The sequence below is a fragment of the Bos javanicus genome, chromosome 18 (assembly GCF_032452875.1).
Source record: "Bos javanicus breed banteng chromosome 18, ARS-OSU_banteng_1.0, whole genome shotgun sequence".
In the NCBI taxonomy this organism is placed as follows: Eukaryota; Metazoa; Chordata; class Mammalia; order Artiodactyla; family Bovidae; genus Bos; species Bos javanicus.
The window spans coordinates 61,276,099-61,296,836 of record NC_083885.1 but is presented as its reverse complement, the minus strand read 5'-3'; the positions used below and the strand labels follow the sequence as shown (position 1 = coordinate 61,296,836).

General features: G+C 42.7%; 2 protein-coding genes across 5 annotated transcripts in view; both read right to left on the bottom strand.

Annotated features, from left to right (window-relative positions):
* Window positions 1-20,738, bottom strand: part of LOC133231013 (cationic amino acid transporter 3-like) — a 128,344-nt gene that overhangs the window by 3,243 nt on the left and 104,363 nt on the right. The window lies entirely within an intron of this gene.
* The window catches only part of LOC133231019 (cationic amino acid transporter 3-like), a 62,384-nt gene continuing 49,602 nt past the window's right edge, over window positions 7,957-20,738 (bottom strand). Inside the window, exons 1-4 of one of the 3 annotated variants that reach the window (XM_061389187.1) lie at window positions 10,869-10,957; window positions 9,426-9,494; window positions 8,540-8,717; window positions 7,957-8,335 (exon numbers count right to left, since the gene is read on the bottom strand). In XM_061389187.1, the coding sequence (XP_061245171.1) occupies window positions 8,170-8,335; window positions 8,540-8,717; window positions 9,426-9,465 (384 nt within the window). In that variant the 5' untranslated portion in view covers window positions 9,466-9,494; window positions 10,869-10,957 and the 3' untranslated portion in view covers window positions 7,957-8,169. Of the gene's footprint in view, window positions 8,336-8,539; window positions 8,718-9,425; window positions 10,759-10,841; window positions 10,958-20,738 lie in introns of those variants that run through there. The other 2 variants (XM_061389188.1, XM_061389186.1) reach the window with 2 other exon arrangements.

The window sequence follows — 20,738 nt, the reverse complement described above, 5'->3', positions numbered from 1 at the left end:
ACCTGGGAAGTGCCTGCAATCCGGGGCCCGCTCCCTGCACAGCAACCTGAAGCCTGAGCAGTGTAGACTGGGAAAGCACACACGCTGTGAGCAGGGGCAAACCCAGTGTGGCTGGGACACTGTGAGCACTCCCCACACACGCCAGTGATATTTGTTTGCAGTGTTCCTCCCTCCCCACAGCACGACTGAACAAGTGAGCCTAAACAAGAAACCACCTTCACCCCCTTGTGTCAGGTCAGAAATTAGACACTGAAGAGACCTGCAAACACAAGAAGCCAAATAAACACAGGGAACCGCTTTGGAAGTGACAGGTGCAACAGATTAAAATCCCTGTAGTTAACACCAACTACACTGGAAGAGGCCCATAGGTCTTGAGAAGTATAATGGAACAAAGAACTATCTGGAACTGAACTGACCCCACACTGCCCACAACAGCTCCAGAGAAACTCCTAGATATATTTTTACTATTACTATTATCATTTTTTTTAATTAAAAAAATTTCCCCTTTTTTAAAATTCCTCTATTACTCCTTTAATTTTTATTTTTATAACCAACTATTACATTGCAAAAAGAGATCCTATTTTTAAGCAAACTTCATATACATTTCTCATACATTTTGTGATTTTTTAAAAATAATATTGTATTCTTGAGAGTCTAACCTCTACTCTAGCCTTTTAATCTTTGCTTTATGGTATTTGTTATCAATTTTGTACATTTAAGAATCTAATCTTCAGTACCCATTTTTACTTAGGAGTGTAATTACTGGCTTGATTACTTTCTCCCCCTTTTGACTCTCCTTTTTCTCCCCTAGGTCATCTCTATCTCCTCTCTCCCGTTTCTCTCCTCAACCCAACTCTGTAAATCTCTGTGTGTGTTCCAGGCTGTTGAGAACACTTATTGAACAGAATACGGCCTAAATCTATCTCTCCTTTTGATTCCCCCCTTTCTCCTCCTGCTCACCTCTATTTCCTTCCTCCCTCTTCTCTTCTCTGTGTAACTCTGTGAACCTCTCTGAGAGTTCCAGACTGTGGAGAACACATAGGGAATTGTTTACTGGCTAGCTTGCTCTCTCCCCTTTTGATTCCCCCTCTTCTCCTCCTGGTCACCTCTATCTCCGTCCTCCCTTTTCTCTTCTCCATGTAACTCTGTGAACCTGTCTGGGTGTCCCTCACTGTGGAGAATGTTTTCACCATTAACCTAGAAGTTTTATCATCAGTGCTGTATGGATGGAGAAGTCTTGAGGCTACTGTAAGAATAAGACTGAAAACCAGAGGCAGGAGGCTTAAGCCCAAAACCTGAGGACACCAGAGAACTCCTGACTCCAGGGAACATTCATTGATAAGAGATCATCCAAAAGCCTCCATACCTACACTGAAACCAAGCACCACCCAAGAGCCAATAAGTTCCAGAGCGAGACATACCATGCATATTCTCCAGCAATGCAGGAATATAGCCCTGAGCATCAGTATACAGGCTGCCCAAAGTCACACCAAACCCATAGACATCTCAAAACTCACTACTGGACACTTCATTACACTCCAGACAGAAGAAATCCAGCTCCACCCACCAGAACACTGACACAAGCTTCCCTAACCAGGAAACTTTGAGAAGTTGCCTGTCCAACCCTACCCACAGAGAGGAACCTCCACAATAAAGAGGAACAACAAACTGCCAGAATACAGAAAGGCCACCCCAAACACAGCAATCTAAATAAGATGAAAAGGCAGAGAAATACTCAGCAGGTAAAGGAACATGATAAAAGCCCACCAAACCAAACCACAGAGGAGGAAATAGGGAGTCTACCTGAAAAAGAATTCAGAAAAGTGATAGCATATGGAATTTAGAAAGATGGAAACAATAACCCTGTGTACGAGACAGCAAAAGAGACACCGATGTATAGATCAATCTTATGGACTCTGTGGTAGAGGGAGAGGGTGGGGAGTTTTGGGAAAATAGCATTGAAACATGTATAATAACATGTATGAAACGAGTCGCCAGTCCAGGTTCGATGCACGGTACTGGATGCTTGGGGCTGGTGCACTGGGACGACCCAGAGGGAGGGGAGGGGAGGGAGGAGGGTGGAGGGTTCAGGATGGGGAGCGCGGGTGTGCCTGTGGTGGATTCATTTTGATGTTTGGCAAAACTAATACAATATTGTAAAGTTTAAAAAAAAAAAAAAAAAGCCTGAGGTAAAAAAAAAAAAAAAAAAATGAACCAAAATCTTGAAAACAAAGTGAAGTTACAGATAAATAGCCTGGAGACAAGGATTGAGAAGATCCAAGAAATGTTGAACAAGGACCTAGAAGAAATAAAAAAGAGTCAATCAATAATTAATAATGCAATAAATGAGATAAAAAACACTTTGGAGGGAACCGACAGTAGTTTAACGGAGGCAGAAGATAGGATAAGTGAGGTAGAAGATAGAATGGTAGAAATAAAGGAAGCACAGAGGAAAAAAGAATTAAAAGAAATGAGGACAACCTCAGGGACCTCTGGGACAATGTGAAACTCCCCAACATTCGAATCATAGGAGTCCCAGAAGAAGGCAAAAAGAAAGGCCGTGAGAAAATACTTAAAAAGATAATAGTTGAAAACTTTCCTAAAATGGAGAAAGAAATAGTGACCCAAGTCCAAGAAACCCAGAGAGTCTCAAACAGGATAAACCCAAGGCGAAACACCCCAACACACATATTAATCAAATTAGCAAAGATCAAACACAAAAAATAAATATTAAAAGCAACAAGGGAAAAACAACAAATAACACACAAGGGGACTCCCATAAGAATAACAGCTGATCTTTCAGTAGAAACTCTTCAGGCCAGAAGGGAATGGCAGGACATACTTAAACTGATGAAAGAGAAAAACCTAAAACCCAGATAACTGTACCCAGCAAGGATCTCATTCAAATATTAAGGAGAAATCAAAAGCTTTACAGACAAGCAAAAGCTGAGAAATTCAGCACCACCAAACCATCTCTTCAACAAATGCTAAACGATCTTCTCTAGATAGGAAACACAGAAACAGTTTATAAACTCGAACCCAAAACAACAAAGTAAATGGCAACGGGATCATACTTATCATAATTACCTTAAATGTAAATGGGTTGAATGTCCCAACCAAAATACAAAGACTGGCTGAACGGATACAAAAGGAAGACCCCTATATATGCTGTCTACAATGCTGCTGCTGCTGCTGCTGCTGTGTACAATAGACCCACCTAAAAACAAGGGACACATACAGACTGAAAGTGAAGGGCTGGAAAAAGATATTTCACGCAAATGGAAACCAAAAAAAAAAAAAAAAAAAAAATTCAGGAGTAGCAATATTCATATCAGATAAAAAAGACTTTAAAACAAAGGCTGTGAAAAGAGACAAAGAAGAACACTATATAATGATCAAACGATCAATGCAAGAAGAAAATATAACAATTATAAATATATATGCATTCAACACAGGAGCACCGCAATATGTAAGGCAAATGCTAACAAGTATGAAAGGGGAAATTAACAGTAACACAGTAATAGTGGGAGACTTTAATACCCCCCTCACACCTATGGATAGATTAACTAAACAAAATTAACAAGGAAACACAAACTTTAAAGAACACAATGGACTAGTTAGACCTAATTGATATCTGTAGGACATTTCACCCCAAAACAATGGATTTCACCCTTTTCTCAAGTTCACAAGGAACGTTCTTGAGGATAGATCACATCCTGGGCCATAAATCTAGCCTTGGTAAATTCAAAAAAATTGAAATTATTCTAAGCATCTTTTCTGACCACAATGAAGTAAGATTAGATGTCAAATACAGAGGAAAAAAATTTAAAAATTCCAACATATGGAGGTTAAACAATACGCTTCTGAATAACCAACAAATCATAGAAAAAATAAAAAAGAAATCAAAATATGCATAGAAATGACTGAAAATGAAATCACAACAACCCAAAACCTATGGGACACTGTAAAAGCAGTGGTAAGGGGAAGGTTCATAGCAATACAGGCTCACCTCAAGATACAAGAAAGAAGTCAAATAAATAACCTAACTCTACACCTAAAGCAACTAGAAAAGGAAGAAATGAAGAACTCCAGGGTTAGTTAAGCAAAGAAATCTTAAAAATTAGGGCAGAAATAAATGCAAAAGAAACAAAAGAGACCATAGCCAAAATCAACAAAGCTAAAAGCTGCTTCTTTGAGAAGGTAAATAACATTGACAAAACATTAGCCAGACTCATCAAGAAACAAAGGGGGAAGTATCCAATCAACAAAATTAGAAATGAAAATGGAGAATCACTGTAGACAATACAGAAATACAAAGGATCGTAAGAGACTACTATCAGCAACTATATACCAATAAGATGGACAGCTTGGAAGAAATGGGCAAATTCTTAGAAAAGTATAACTTTCCAAAACTGAACCTGGAAGAAGTAGAAAATCTTAACAGACCCATCACAAGCATGGAAATTGAAAATATATTCAGAAATCTTCCAGCAAAAAAAAGCCCAGATGGCTTCACAGCTGAATTCTACCAAAAATTTAGAGAAGAGCTAACACCTATCCTACTCAAACTCTTCCAGAAAAGTGCAGAGGAAGGTAAACTTCCAAATTCATTCTATGAGGCCACCATCACTCTAATACCAAAACCAGACAAAGATGCCACAGAAAAAGAAAACTACAGGCCAATATCACTGATGAACATAGATGCAAAAATTCTTAACAAAATGCTAGCAAACAGAATCCAACAACATATTAAAAAGATCACACATCACGACCAAGTGGGACTTATCCCAGGGATGCATGGATTCTTTAATATCCACAAATCAATCAATGTAATAGACCACATTAACAAATTGAAAGATAAAAAAACATATGATTCTCTCAATAGATGCAGAGAAAGCATTTGACAAAATTCAACATACATTTATGATACAAAGTCTCCAGAAAACAGGCATAGAAGGAACATACCTCAACATAATAAAAGCTGTATATGACAAACCCACAGCAAACATTATGCTCAATGGGGAAAAATTGAAAGCATTTTCCCTAAAGTCAGGAACAAGGCAAAGATGCCCATTCTCACCACTACTATTCAACATAGTTTTGGAAGTTTTGGCCATGGCAATCAGAGCAGAAAAAGAAATAAAAGGAATCCAGATTGGAAAAGAAGAATTAAAACTCTCACTGTTTGCAGATGACATGATCCTCTACATAGAAAACCCTAAAGACTCTATCAGAAAATTACTAGAGCTAATCAATGAATATAGTAAAGTTGCAGGATGTAAAATTGACACACAGAAATCCCTTGGATTCCTATACACTAACAATGAGAAAACAGAAAGAGAAGTTAAGGAAACAATTCCATTCACCATTGCAATGAAAAGAATAAAATACTTAGGAATATATCTACCTAAAGAAACAAAAGACCTATATATAGAAAACTATAAAACACTGCTGAAAGAAATCAAAAAGGACACAAACAGATGGAGAAATATTCCTTGTTCATGGATTGCAAGAATCAATATAGTGAAAATGAGTATACTACCCAAAGCAATCTATAGATTCAATGCAATCCTAATCAAGCTAGCAATGGTATTTTTCAGAGACCTAGAACAAATGATTTCACAATTTGTATGGAAATACAAAAACCTCAAATAGCCAAAGCAATCCTCAAAAAGAAGGATGGAAATGGAGGAATCAACCTGCCTGACTTCAGACTATACTACAAAGCTACAGTCATCAAGACAGTATGGTACTGGCACAAAGACAGAAATATAGATCAATGGAACAAAATAGAAAGGCCAGAGATAAATCCATGCACATATGGACACCTTATCTTTGACAAAGAAGGTAAGAATATACAATAAAGAAAAGACGATCTCTTTAACAAGTGGTGCTGGGAAAACTGGTCAACCACTAGTAAAAGAATGAAACTGGAACACTTTCTAAGACCATACACAAAGTTAAACTCAAAATGGATTAAATATCTAAATGTAGGACCAGAAACTATAAAAATCCTAGAGGAAAACATAAGCAAAACACTCTCTGACATAAATCTCAGAAAGATCCTCTATGACCCAACTCCCAGAGTAATGGAAATAAAAGCTAAAATAAACAAATGGGACCGAATTAAACTGAAAAGCTTTGCACAACAAAGGAAACCATAAACAAGGTGAAAAGACAGCCTTCAGAATGGGAGAAAAGAATAGCAAACAAAGCAACTGATAAAGAATTAATCTCAAAAATGTACAAGCAGCTCCTGCAGCTCAATTCCAGAAAAATAAAGGACCCAATCAAAAAATGGATCAAAAAACTAAACAGACATTTCTCCAAAGAAGACATACAGATGGCTAACAAACACATGAAAAGATGCTCAACATCACTCATTATCAGAGAAATGCAAACCAAAACCACAATGAGGTACCAACTCACGCTGGTCAGAATGGCTGCTATCCAAAAATCTACAAACAATAAATGCTGGAGAGGGTGTGGAGAAAAGGGAACCCTCGTACAATGTTGGTGGGAATGCAAACTAGTACAGCCACTATGGAGAACAGTGTGGAGATTCCTTAAAACACTGGAAATAGAACTGCCATATGATCCAGAAATCCCACTGTTGGACATGCATACCGAGGAAACCAGAACTGAAAGAGACATGTGTACCCCAATGTTCATCACAGCACTGTTTACAATACCCAGGACATGGAAGCAACCTAGATGTCCATCAACAGACAAATGGATAAGAAAGCTGTGGTACATATACACAATGGAATATTACTCAGCCATTATAAAGAATACGTTTGAATCAGTTCTAATAAGGAGGGTGAAGCTGGAGCCTATTATACAGAGTGAAGTAAGGCAGAAAGAAAAACAGCAATATAGTATACTAATACATATATATGGAATTTAGAAAGATGGTAACAATAAACCTATATGTGAGACAGCAAAAGAGACACGGATGTATAGTACAATCTTTTGGACTCTGTGGGAGAAGACGAGCGTGGGATGATCTGAGGGAATAGCATTGAAACATGTATATTATCATATGTGAAACAGATCACCAGTCTAGGTTCGATGCATGAGACAGGGTGCTCAGGGCTGGTAGACTGGGATGACCCAGAGGGATGGGATGGGAAGGGAAGTGGGAAGGGTGTTCAGGATAGGGAGTACGTGTAAACCCATGGCTTATTCATGTCAATGTATGGCAAAAACCACTCCAATATTGTAAAGTAATTAGCTTCCAAAAAAAAAAAAAACAACCTGAAGAGGATGAACTGCCATTGAGTCTTTAGGAACATAAGAAACCCAGTCAGGGTGCAGTGGAGTCTCACCTGAGGACAAGGACAAAAAACGCCACCAAGGAGTAAACCATCAGGTGTCCAACCGACATGAGCTCCACCAGATTACTGAACTCAAAGAGCAACGCCATGATCCCTAGAATGAGGGCACGAACGAGGTGGGGGTCGGCAGTGAAAAACCACTGGACGTACCCAGATAAGGAACGGGATCAAAGGAGGAGTGGGTTCTGTTGCTCACCTGCGAGAATTCCAGAGGACACGACAGCCATGACAGGGGTCTTCATGAGGGCATGGGTCCGGGCAAGTCCTCGGGAAAGGAGCCCGTCCTCTGCCATTTCCTGGATCACCTGAGGCACGGGGAACAAGGAGCTCTGCAGTCTGGAAGGGACGGTGGGAACACGGGTGGGGATGTTGAGAAGCAGGAGAGACCAGGGCTCTGGCTCCCTAGTCTACCTCGGTAAGGGATCTTTCCCTCTCGTCCCTCAATGCCAAGGGCTGAAACACCTGAGCATCTGACAGTTCATGGAGAGAAGGGCTTGACACTGACCTGTATAAAAGAAAACAGGATGCCAACTGCCACGACATATCTGGCAGGGCCCCACCCAACATGGAGGAAAGCCTGCGGAAAGGGGCTGTCAGGTTGAATTTGGTAGTAGGGCACCATGAGAGTGAGAGTCGCTGAGACACCAAAATACGCCAAAAACCAGGTGAAGACTGTGGTCGTGATGCTGATGGGGATGGAGCGATGAGGATTTCGGACTTGTTCCCCTGCAGGGTGGGCAAATATCTCGGGTTAGGAAAACACTGATGGCACAGCAGAAAATCCACTTTCTTCTTGAACTTTCAAAAGGTTTTCAAAATCTTCTATCAACCCCTATGCCCAAGGGCAGCCCAGTCCCCTGATGGGACACACAATGACCCAGTTACATTTAGTGACAATGTCATCAAAACCCACAAACAAGTAGAAACATAGAGCTGCTCCATGGAGAATTCCATCATAGTCGAAGGGCACAAACCCTCCAGAACCCAGAGGGCCCAAGCTACAGTGAGAGAAGAAGCAAGAAAGACCATGAGGGGGGTGCGTTCAGTCATCTCTATGGGACTTCAGAGTTAATGCCACAGGACCTGGGCTCCAGGACCTCGTTATCCAGATCCACCAGCCCAGATCTCTTTAGTCCCTGCCAGATTCCCAGCTCTGCACCAGCCCCAACAAGCATGACAAGGACCAAGAGCACCTTCCTGACTTATAGATGTCACCGGATTCAGACGTGTTCAATGTGTAGTCCTGTTCCATGAGCTTCCAGTTGTGCAGGTCTCCCTTAATGAAGCCAGAGAGGATGATGAAGCTGAGAACCAAAAGGTTGATGCCTGTGGATATTTTTCCAACCAGGACTGATTCACGAGCTCCCAGAACCAGTACTCCTGTGGGAAAGATGGAATATGAGACATTCCAAGATAGCCAAATCAAATCCATAGACATAGAAAGCAGACTAGTAGTTGCCAGAGGTTAGGGGGCTGTAAGATTAAGATGGATAGTCTGTCTTTGCTCGCTGGGTACTGGGTTTCATTTTGCTATAATGAAGGATTTTGAAGCTAGATGAAGGTGATTGTTGTATGTCTTGAATGCCCTAAGTACCACTGAATTGCATACTTTAACATGGTTAGTTTCTTACTATGGCCATTATCATATAATATGGGCTCAGTCACTCAGTCGTGTCAGACCCCTTGACCCATGGATTGTGGCCTGCCAGGTTCCTCTGTCCATGGAATTTTCCAGGCAAGATTACTGTAATGGGTTGCCATTTCCTACTCCAGCACATAATATACACATTTATCAAATCATCATGATGTTCACCTTCAGCTTACATAATATTGTATGTCAATTATATATCAATAAGGCTAAGGAAAAATAATAAAATGGCTAATTTTATGCTATGTTAATTTCCTCCCAATTGAAAAAAGTCTCAGTAGAGAGGAAGAAACTTGTCACTCTAAGTAAATGATTCTCAGCTGGGGGTGATTTGGGTCCCCAAGGGACATTTGGCAATGTCTGGAGACATCCCGATTGTCACAATTTGGGAAATATGAATCACAGGTGTTTAGTGAATGAAGTCCAAAGGTTCTACACACCTGACAGTGATTGATTAAGAAAATCCTGCAGTGCCTGCATCAGCCTCCAACACCAAAGGCTGTTTCAGCCTGGAAGGTCAGTAATGCCAAGGGTGGGAAACAACGCTCTACATCTTGACTTCCTGTCTTTCGTATCCCAGACCTTAATTTCTAGTTCCCACAGTTCCTCCACCTCACACCTTTCCCACCCTAGTTCCCCCACCACCCCACATCCCAGTTTTCCCATCCTAACTTGGATCCCCTCTCTTCTGTGAGCAACAGCACCAGGGACAGGGTGACAAAGTCTGGATACTTGGTCAGATAGTAGGGCATATATGGAGAGAAATTTCCTTCTAAGGCCTGAAAGATGTAGTTCCCGATATGGCTGTTGAAAGCGATGCTCCAGGCCCTGGCCACGCTGCCCGTGACTGCAGCAGAATAAGAAGGAACATTCATTGACAAATATAAATTGTACCCCCGTATAAACCAAGACCCCTTCATGGATCACAGCCTTGTCGTGGTGAAGGGCTAGCATAGCTCAATAAAACTATGAGCCATGCCATGCAGGACCACTCAAGACGGACGGGTCACAGTGAAGAGTTCTGACAAAGCATGGGCCACTGGAGAAGGAAATGGCAACCCACTCCAGTATTCTTGCCAGGAGGACCCCATGGACAGCATGAAAAGGCAGAAAGTTATGACGCCCAAAGAGGAGACCCCCAGGTCAGAAGGTGTCCAACATGGGAAAGGTTGAAGGTAAAAGGAGAAGGGAGTGGCAGAGGATGAGATGATTGGACAGCATCAATGACTCAGTGAACATGAGTTTGAGCAAATTCCAGGAGATAGTGGAGGACAGAGGAGCCTGGTGTGCTGTAGCCCATGGGGTTGCAAAGACTTGGACACAGTTTAGTGATGGAACAACAACAAATACACAAAGTCATGTATGTTAGGAAACAAATACAAAATACCAAATCTCAGAGAGCTTCTTTTCATGGGGTGGGGGAAATAGACCCAGATAATTCTAAAATAGATAAACTATTTAATGTTAGTGGGAGATCAAAGTTATGCAAGAAAACAGGTAAGTGGGAGCAAGAGGTCTGGGTGATGAGGATTAAAATTTTAGTTCAAATGCTAATGGAAACTCTATGAAGGCAACCGCTAAGCAGAGACTTCAGTATGGTGAGGGGATAAGCCTGTGGGCCATGCCTCCCTCTCACCCACTCCCTACAGTGCCCTTTCTTCTGGGTTCTTGGTCCATCATTTAAGGAAAGTAGGGGAGAGCTGAGAAGAATGAAGTTGTGGACTTTTCCTGATGTTATTTCCCTCCTCCCCTCACAGAGTGGATGACACAGTTCTCATGCACGACCGAAGACCCAAACGCCTGCTCCTGGTCTCTCGAACTTCAGCCCCACACCTACCCCACACCCATCCCCTCACCAACGACATAGGACAGTATGAAGTTACAGGCAATGACGAAAGCCCACAGTTCTCCCATGCTGATATAGCTGTAGAGATACGTAGAACCGGTCCACGGGACCCGTGTCCCAAACTCGGCATAGCAGAGCCCAGACAACACAGAAGACACAGCGGCCACCAAGAAGGAGATGAGGATCGCTGGTCCAGCGATGAACATGGCCACTTCTCCCACCAGGATGTACACGCCGGCCCCCAGGGTGCTGGCCAAACCGAAGGCCACCAGCTTCAGGGTGTTCAGAGGAGCCGTGGGACTCTTAGAAATCTCAGTGGGCTCCAGCAGCCACCTGCAGACCAGCTTCTGACCAAAGTGGTGGAGATCCTGACACCACATCCTGGATGGAGTTGAGGAGCTGTGATCTGCTGAGGAAACAAGACACAAAGCCATCAGCAAGGTCCACCCGCCCTTGGCCCTGGGAGTCCAATTCCATGGAGCAGTGGAGTGATGAGGGGCAGGTGGTAAAAGGACATTTGGGACAAGGTCTCCATCTCTGAGCTTTGGTTTCTTCAAACACAAAGAAATCTTCTCACATGTTTCAAAGTTACTGGAAAGGCTTTTTAAAAAGAAGTGAGGTGGAGAGGATTAGGTGTCCCCCAAAATTGCCACTTGGAATATGGATTGTTTGGTGTGTGTATATGCTCACTCCTCTATGACTCTTTGAGACCCCATGGACTGCAGCCCGCCAGGCTCCCCTGTTGTGAGATTCTCCAGGCAAGAATGCTGGAGTGGGTTGCCATGATCTCTCCCAGGTGATCTTCCTGACCCAGGGATCAAACCTGAGTCTCCTGTGTCTCCTGCATTGGCAGGTGGACTCCTTACCACTGAGACCCCTGGGAAATCCTTGGATTGTCTTGAGCTGAAGGCAATTAAGACCTGCAGACTCAGGAAATGCTTTCTGTCTCTCCCTTAACTGCTCAAATATACATGTACAAGCACAAACATACATCCACTTATTGTTCCACAATATATAGACTTTTTTAAAAAATTGAAGGTTTATGGCAACTGTATGTTGTCAGATGATGGTTAGCAATTTTTCTTTTTACAAATACAGTGTCTTAAAATTACAGAATCTGAAGGAATAAGGAAACCTGGAGCCTGGAAGGCTACAGTCAAAGGTATTGTAAAGAGTCAGACAAGACTGAGTGACTAAACAAGAACAACAGGATTGGCGAAGCTTGGGTTCCCCCGAGAGTTGGGAGAAGTTAGAAAGCGGTCATTTAGAATGTCAGGAGAGTTAACCTCAGTCCATTTACCTATTTTGTGGCAACAAAGATCTAATTATAGGATAGCATTATAATCTAGAAACCCAAGTTTTAGGCCACTTTCCAACCCCCGACTTAAATAAAGGCCAGACATGGTCAAAACAAACCCGAGTTTTCCTTTTTTGGCCCATCTGGCTTTTGAAGGGAATCCTCCTGGGTTGAGCTTCCCTGGGGGCTCAGACAGTAAAGAATCCACCTGCAGTGCAGGAGACACAGATTCGATCCCTGGGTGGGGAAGATGCCCTGGAGAAGGGAATGGAAACCCACTCTAGTATCCTTGCCTGGAGAATCCCATGGACAGAGGAGCCTGGTAGGCAACAGTCCACAGGGTTGCAAAGAGTTGCACATGACTTAGTGACTAAACAACAGCTACAACAAAGTGGGAGCAATTTGGTGGCTGTGGTGGTAGGTGCTGTGCCTTGATTCCAGGCGTGGTTCTCCCAAAGTTGATGAGGAAGCTCTGCTTGGGTGAGGGACAAGCTGGGAGTTGCGTTTAGGCAAAATGGGAGAAATGGGGAGAGGGGCAAGAAAAAGATAACTGGGGCTCCTTCATTGAGCAGACCTAGATTAACCCCTGCAGGTTTGGAAAGAGAACAAAGCAGAGAGTGAGAACAAGTTCTCCTGTGAGAGAGAGTCAGAAGTCTCCAGCCAGCAGTTTGGGGAGACCTGCAGTTTACCTTGAAATCCTGGGTTTCACCTGCAAATGATCTCGGAGAGAGAGAGAGCCATGAGTGCTGGCTTAGTTCTCTGCCCAAGAATTGGGCTCGAGTATGCAGTATGAAAACCAGGACCCCTAGTTGCCAGTACATCGGGGACTAGAAACTAGAAACAAGGTTCTCCTGGTTCTAGTACCGAGTTAAAAAAAAAAAAAAAGGCATTTCTCCAGGAGGCAAAAATTAAAAATATAGTAAAAGTGTATTACTAGAGACATAGCACAGTCGTGAGGGAGCACACAGAGGAAAAGTTTGTTTAGTTAAGACAGAAGCCAGGCAGAGCTCACACTCAAGAGAAAGGCTATGGGAGTCCTCCCGAAGGAGGAGGAGCCCCATAAAGAGACTGTTAAATCGCCTATGCAGGGCAGTTCTTCCCGTCTTTGTTTACCTTGGCCAATTACCTGGTTTCTTTTTCCACACCTGACCTGCCATAGGACCCTCCCTGACAGGTATGTGCAGCTATTTTTCTAGATGGATTCCAGCACAGAGGCCTGTGAGGGCCTGGACATCACCTATTACGAGATGGCACCCCCTCCTTTTTACACCCTAAGGAGTCTTTCTGCACATGTATTGTGCCCCAAAGATAGAAAATATGTGACCTCTTGATCTTTTACACACACAGGGTTTAGCCCCTTTCTGTCCCTGCCATGATTGTTATAGTAAAATGTCCACAGCAGGCAAAGTCCAGCTATTTACTCTGTTCCTGGCATTTCCATCTCCAAGTGCAAACAGAAGTCTAGTGTAAATACCTAGCCTGGACCTCACCTGCCTCGTTCCTCAGGAAATGTAAACAGAAGGCTAGTTGTAGATGGAGTTCTTTCTCCTGTTCATCTACCCTTCCTGTGTCTTCTTTGCAGGCTCTAGACAGAGAACCTAGGAGGATAGAGGACAAGATTATCTGCCCCAAGAACAATAAATTTAAATGCTTCTACAATATGATGAGGGCTTCCCTGGTGGCTCAGATGTAAAGAATCTGTCTGCAATGCATAAGTTCCCAGTTCCATCTCTGGGTCAGGAAGATCTCCTGGAGAAAAGAATGGCAACCCACTCCAGTATTCTCACCTGAGTAATCCCATGGACAGAGGAGCCTCGCAGGATATAGTCCGTGGGGTCACAAAAGAGCCAGACACAACTGAGTGACTAAACAACAACAAATATATATATATATATATACACATACATATATATTCATACATGCATACAATGGAATGAAACTCAGCCATGAAACATGTAACAATGATACTTGCAGCAGTATGGACCTAGAGCTTATCATAATTACTGAAGTAAGTCAGAAAGAGAAAGACAAATACCATATGATATCACTTATATGTGGAATCTAAAATACAACCCAAATGAACCTATCTATGAGACAGAAAGAGACTCACAGATATAGAGACCAGACACATAATGGCCAAGGGAGAGGGAGAAGGAAGGATTGGGAGTTTGGGATTAGCACATGCAAACTATTCTATATAGATAAACAACAAGATCCTACTGTATAGCACAGGCAACTATAATCAATATCTTGTGATAAATGTCATTGAAAAGAATATATCATTATATATGTATATCTGAGTCACTTTGCTGTAAAGAAGAAATTATCTCAACACTGTACATCAACTATACTGCAATAAAATGAAAAGAAAATAGTTCACATTGAAGCAGCCAAGAAGTGAGAGTCTAAATTAAAAAAAAAAATAAGACATCTAAAATACGCATTAGGGATTTAGTAGTAAGCAGCACTCCCCTCTTAAACAATAGCAGGACATTTGGAATCCAACCCACATATATTATATTGAAAAAAATTCCACATTGGTTTTAAAACATCTGACTTTTTAAACAACTGTAATATAAAAGGAGAAAACATACAGAGTTTAAAATAATATAAGGACAGAGACTTAAGCCATGAGAATGGCATGTCTGATATCACATGGTATAGAATTTTCTTCTTGTTTAGTCACTCAGTCATGTCTGACTCTTTTGTGGCCCCATGGACTGTAACATGCCAAGTTCCTCTGTCCATGGGGTTTCTCAGGCAAGAATACTGGAGAGGGTTGCTATTTCCTCCTTTAGGGGATCTTCCTGTCCCAAGGGTCAAACCCACGTCTCCTGCTTTGGCAGGCAGGTTCTTTACCACTGATGCACCAAAGAAGCCCGGTAGACCACCCCAACTGACAGGCAGTCTCTTCCTGTTATGATTCATGAGAGAGTCACTCAGGTCCACCTCTGCTGCTTTCTCCCCACCCTCTCATCTTTTCAACATAATTTCCCATGTTTTTAATTCATCTCACGGTGACTGCAGTAACTGTCAGAGGTAGGCTGTTTCTTTTCCTGTTCTTTTTCCTTTTTCATTCAACAGTTACCCTGTTTTTCCAAATGAGTGTCCGGATCATTATCCCTTCTCTAACTTCCCTGCCCTCTGCCCTCTATCTCTCAAATACTAACATCTTTTCATTTTTATGTACTTCCAAAAGAGTCTGAAATTGTTACTCAATTCTATAACCATCGCTGAGTTTGAGTACTTTGTGTTTACATTATATGTGAATATTTTACATTGATGTTGAGTTCACTGTGACCTGTGATTCACAGTTGATAACCTGCCTCCCCTCACGCCTACCCCACTCCTCCAGGGTTCAGCATGTTAGTCCTCCCATCTGTGCCTCCTCTTCCTGCCTCTTTTCTGTCTCAGATGGAAACACTTCTTCGTCTCACTCTATTTCTCTCTTGCCTTCTGCCCCGTTTCCCATGCATGCTGATTTTGACATGAATTCATCACTGTGCCTTGGGCTAGTGGCTTTCCTTTCTTGGTTGCATTTGGAAACCAATCCAAATACCAAATCCAGGCTAGCCCTGACAGAATGGAAACTAAATCACAGGGGAGTTGAGAGAAAATCATGTGACCTGGGAAGAGGATGAAAAAATTCCCAATCTCAATATCGTCAAAGATTCTTCCATTATGAGGGGACCCTCTCGGGAACACGCATACACACACACCACGAGTTTTCTCCATTGTCTTATAAACGAAAGGAGTCTAGAAATAAATGTAGTTTTTTCGTGTTTGTTGATATTCTTACTTTTTGGACTTCCCTGGTGGCACAGTGGATGAGAATCCACCAGCTAATGCAGGGTACATAGATTCAATTCCTGGTCTGGGAAGATCCCACGTGCCATGGAGCAACTAAGCCTGTGCTCCACAACTACTGAGCCTGTGCTCCACAATAAGAGAAGCCACCGCAAGAAGCATGCACACCAAAGCAAAGAGTAGCCCCCTCGCCACAACCAGAGAGAAACCCTACATGCAGCAACTAAAACCTAGTGTGGCCAACATTTTAACAGTTTTTAAAAAATCAAATGTTTTGTAAAATTTGCCAGTGAAACTATCTTTTTTTGTGTTGAGAGGTTTCTGATCACTGATTTAACCTCCTTACTTGTTTGTTATTCGTATTGTTTATTTTATCCTGATTTTGTCTTGATATGTTGGATGCTTCTAAAAATTTGATCTGTTTCTTCTAGGTTATCCAATTTGTTGGCATATAGTTTTTCATAGTAGTTTCTTATAAGACTGTGTATATTTAAAGTACCGTTTATAATATCTCCTTTCTGATTTTATTCATTTGAGTGTTCTCATTTTAATTTTTTTAATTATTTATTTTAATTGGAGGCTAATTACTTTACAATATTGTAGTGGTTTTTGCCATACATTGACATGAGGCAGCCACGGGTGTATTGCTTTACAATGTTGTGTTAGTTTCTACGACACAAAGAAGTGAATCAGCTCTGTTGCTGTTCAGTCACTCAGTCGTGTCTGACTCTGTGCCACCCCATGAACTGTAGCCCATGAGGCTCTTCTGTCCATGGGATTTTCCAGGTAAGAATACTGGAGTGGGTCGTGATTTCCTTCTCCAAGGAATCTTCCCAACCCAGGGATCAAACCGGCATCTCCTGCATTGGCAGGTGGATTCTTTACTGCTGAGCCACAAGGGAAGGAAGCCCAGTGAATAGCTATATGTATACATATGTCCCCTACCTACTGGGAGTCCCTCCCACCCCATCCCCCATCCCAACCCTCTAGGGCATCACAGAGCTGCAAGCTGAGGTGCCTGTGCCCTCTGCAGGTTCCTGTTAGCTTTCTGTTTTGCACATGTAGTGTATACATGTCAATCCTAATCCCCCAGTTTGTTCAACCTTCTCCTTCTCCCACTGGGTCCATATGTCAGTGAACTGTCACCTCACAGAAGTCAGAATGGTCACCATTGGAAAATCTACAAACAATAAATGGTGGAGAGGATGTGGAGAGAAGGGAACTCTACTGCACTGTTGGTGGGAAAGTAAGCTGACACAGGCACTATGGAGAACAGGATGGACATTCCTGAACAAACTAGGAATAAAACTACCATATGACCCGGCAACCCATTACTGGGCATAAACCCTGAGAAAACCAAAGTCAAATCAAACCAAATCACAAAGGTACATGTACGTGAATGTTCTTTGCAGCCCTGTTTACAACAGGCAGGACATGGAAGCAACCTGGATGTCTATAGACAGATGAATGGATAAAGAAGATGTGGTACATATAGGCAATGAAGTATTACTCAGCCATAAAAAAGAATGAATGTGAGTCACTTGTAGTGAGATAAATAAACTAGAGTCTGTTATACAGAGTGAAGAAACTCAGAAAGAGAAAAACACATACTGTATATCATGCATATGTATGGAATCTAAAAAATAGGACAGATGAACCTATTTGTAGGGAAGGAATGGAGATGCAGATGTAAGAACAAACTTGTGGACACAGTTGAGGGAGGAGAGGGTGGGAGGAACTGAGAAAGTAGTGCTGACATTTATACACAATTGTGTGTGAAACAGATAGCTTGTGGAAGCTGCTGTAGAACACGGGGAGCTCAGCCTGGAGCTCTGTGGTGACCTAGAGGGATGGGGACATATACATATAATTATGACTGAGCCTCCTTGTTTTAAACAGAAACCAACACAACAATGCAAAGCAATTATCTTCCAACTAAGAAAAAAAAATTGTAAACATTTAAAAAATACAGTATTATTAAATTTGGGGAAATAAAAAAAAAAGGAAAAACAGATGGCCTCCCAAGTGCCTGGAGGGAGGGAGGACTAATCTTCATTCTGAATCAGAAATGAGAGACTGTGTTTTCAATCCTTTGGGACATACAATGTCTCCCCATTACACTTGCTCTGCAAGGCTATGCTGACTCAGTGAACACGAGTTAAGGTCAGGGGGCTTCTGCCCATGTTCCTCTAAGGTCCAAGTTGAGCATTATGGTTGAGGGTAAGCATTCAAAGTGTCATGAAGCTATGATTAGCATCGTGGCCCCACGAACACCTCTCTGCCCCTGAACAAGTCATATACTTCTCCAGACTTGTGTTTCCTTTTGTTCAAACGCTGCTGATGAACCTTCAAGCCCTGTTGTTAGGAACATAAAATGGTGCAGTTACTATGGATAAAGTATGGTGGTTCCTCAAAACAACCAAAACTGAATATACCATCATGGTTGGGCAATCCCACTTCTCAGAATACACCCAAAAGAACTGAAAGTGAGGTCACAGGAGACATTTGCACACCCATGTTTGTAGCAGCTTTGTTCACAATAGCTGAAAGATGAAAGCAGCCCAAACGGCCATCCACGAAAAATGGATGAACAGAAAGTGATGTGTGCCGACAGAGGAATATTATTCAGCAATAAAAAGACAGGAAATTCTGACCCATGCTACAACAGGGACAATACCCTTGTGGACAAGAGACTTGAGGACAATATGCTAAATGATAAAAAGGCAGTCTCCAAAAGACAAATACTGTATGGTTCACTTCTATGAAGTACCTGATATAGTCAAATTTACACAGACAGAAATAGATTGGTGGTTTAATACAGACTGGGTGAAAGGAAAAATAGGAAGTCGTTGATAAATGAGAATCTGGTTTCAGTTTTACAAGACGACAAGATTTCTGCAAATTGGTGTCACAGCTGTGTAAATTTACCCAATATTGCTGAACCGTTCATTTAAAAATGTTGAAGATGGCAAATTTATGAGTATTTTACTACAATTAAAAAAAAATGATGCCAGTGATAAACAGGAGAGCCAGCTTCACAGAGTTGCTGAGCGTACAAAACTCCAAGGTAACTTAACATGAAACACCAGTGAGTTGTCCTCAGCGGAATGCTCAGCTCCTAGATGAGGCATCAGCAGACATGGAGGGCAGAAAGGAGACAGGAGACTGAAGGCAGTGGTACCCAAATCACAAACTCTATGTGAGGGTCATCTGAGTGTTGAGTGAGCACCAGACTAAAACCGGTCGAAGAGCCTTTGGACATAGATCCCATCTCTCGCAGCCCCTCCTCTTCTCACACAAACACAATAGCTCCCAGCTCCTTCTACTTTCATCTGGAAAACAGGTCTCTCCACCCTCAGGCTGGACCCAGGCTGACCCCTCTGCACTCTGGGGTTGTAGAGGTCTCTTTGGGAGGATGTGAACTCAGCACCCAGTCTCCTACAGAAGAGGGTGACCCGAGACTTACTGGATCCTTGGAGCAGAGCCTGGAGCACTGGGTCAGTCAGGGAGGCTGAGGATAAGTCGCGCAGGGCAGGACCCGATGTTTGTCCAAAAACCAAAGAGCGAAGTCCCTGAGCACAGAAGACAACCTTTAACTCCTGGGTAGTTGTGGTGGGGAAGAGGCTGGGAGGACCAGAAGCTTCTGCAAAGTTCCTGTCAGTCCTTAACATGCCTGTGGTTACCGTCACGGGATTTTCAAAGATGTTTTAACTGGGGTAACATACAAATGACATCTCCCTCATGGCCCAGTCGGTAAATAATCTGCCTGCAATGCAGGATACCAGGTTGGATTCCTGGATTGGGAAGATCCTCTGCAGAAGGGATAGGCTACCTACTCCAGTATTCTTCCCTGGAGAATCCCATACACAGAGGAGCCTGGCAAGCTAAAGTGCATGGGATCGCAAGAGTCGGACATGACTTAGCGACTAAACCACCACCACTGTACAAATAACAGGAAATTGACAATTTTAACCCTCTTTAAGTAATCAATTCAGTCATGTCATAACAAAAAGCAGAGTCTGGCTGTTGGCTCCTCAAAAGCCATTAAGAATACTGGAGGGCGGAATACAGGTTGGTGGAAGGAAAGTTTGCTGTATTTTGGATGCCAGCAATGGGCCGGGGTGGGGGGGGGGGTGGTTTACTACTGCCAAAGGTCAACTCCCCTACCCACCCCAACAAGCTGACAGTAACAGCTTCAGTGGGTTTTCCTGGTAGTTCAACTGGTAAAGATTCAACTCGCAGTGCAGGAGATAGCACTTCAATTTCTGGGTCAGGTAGTTTGCCTGGAGAAGGAATAGGCTACCCACTCCAGTATCCTTGGGTTTCCCTGGTGGCTCAAACAGTGAAGAATCTGCCTGGAATGCAGAAGCCCTGGGTTCCAACCCTAGGATGGGAGAATCCCTGGAGGAGGGCATGGCAACCCACTCCAGTATTCTTGCCTGGAGAATCCCATGGACAGAGGAGCCTGGTGGGCTACAGTCCATAGGCTTGAAAAGAGTCAGACATACCTGAGCAGAGCACAAGAGCTTTTATAGACTCAGAGAGGGTGATACATTCAGAAACAGCACAGTTCACTCTGACAGTCATCTTGAAATTGGTCATCAGTGAGCTGACCAGCGTTGTCTTGACTGTTTTAGGTACAGTTAAACTTCAGTAACAAGGTCAGCTTGTTCCCATTTCCTTGAGGCCAGTTCTCAGAATTGGGGCACCTGTTGTCATGGCTACCCTCTGGTCATCAGTTAGTTAACTTCTTCCAGCTGGTGGAAATGTCTGTATCTACATGCTCTCAGAATATTTTCTGTA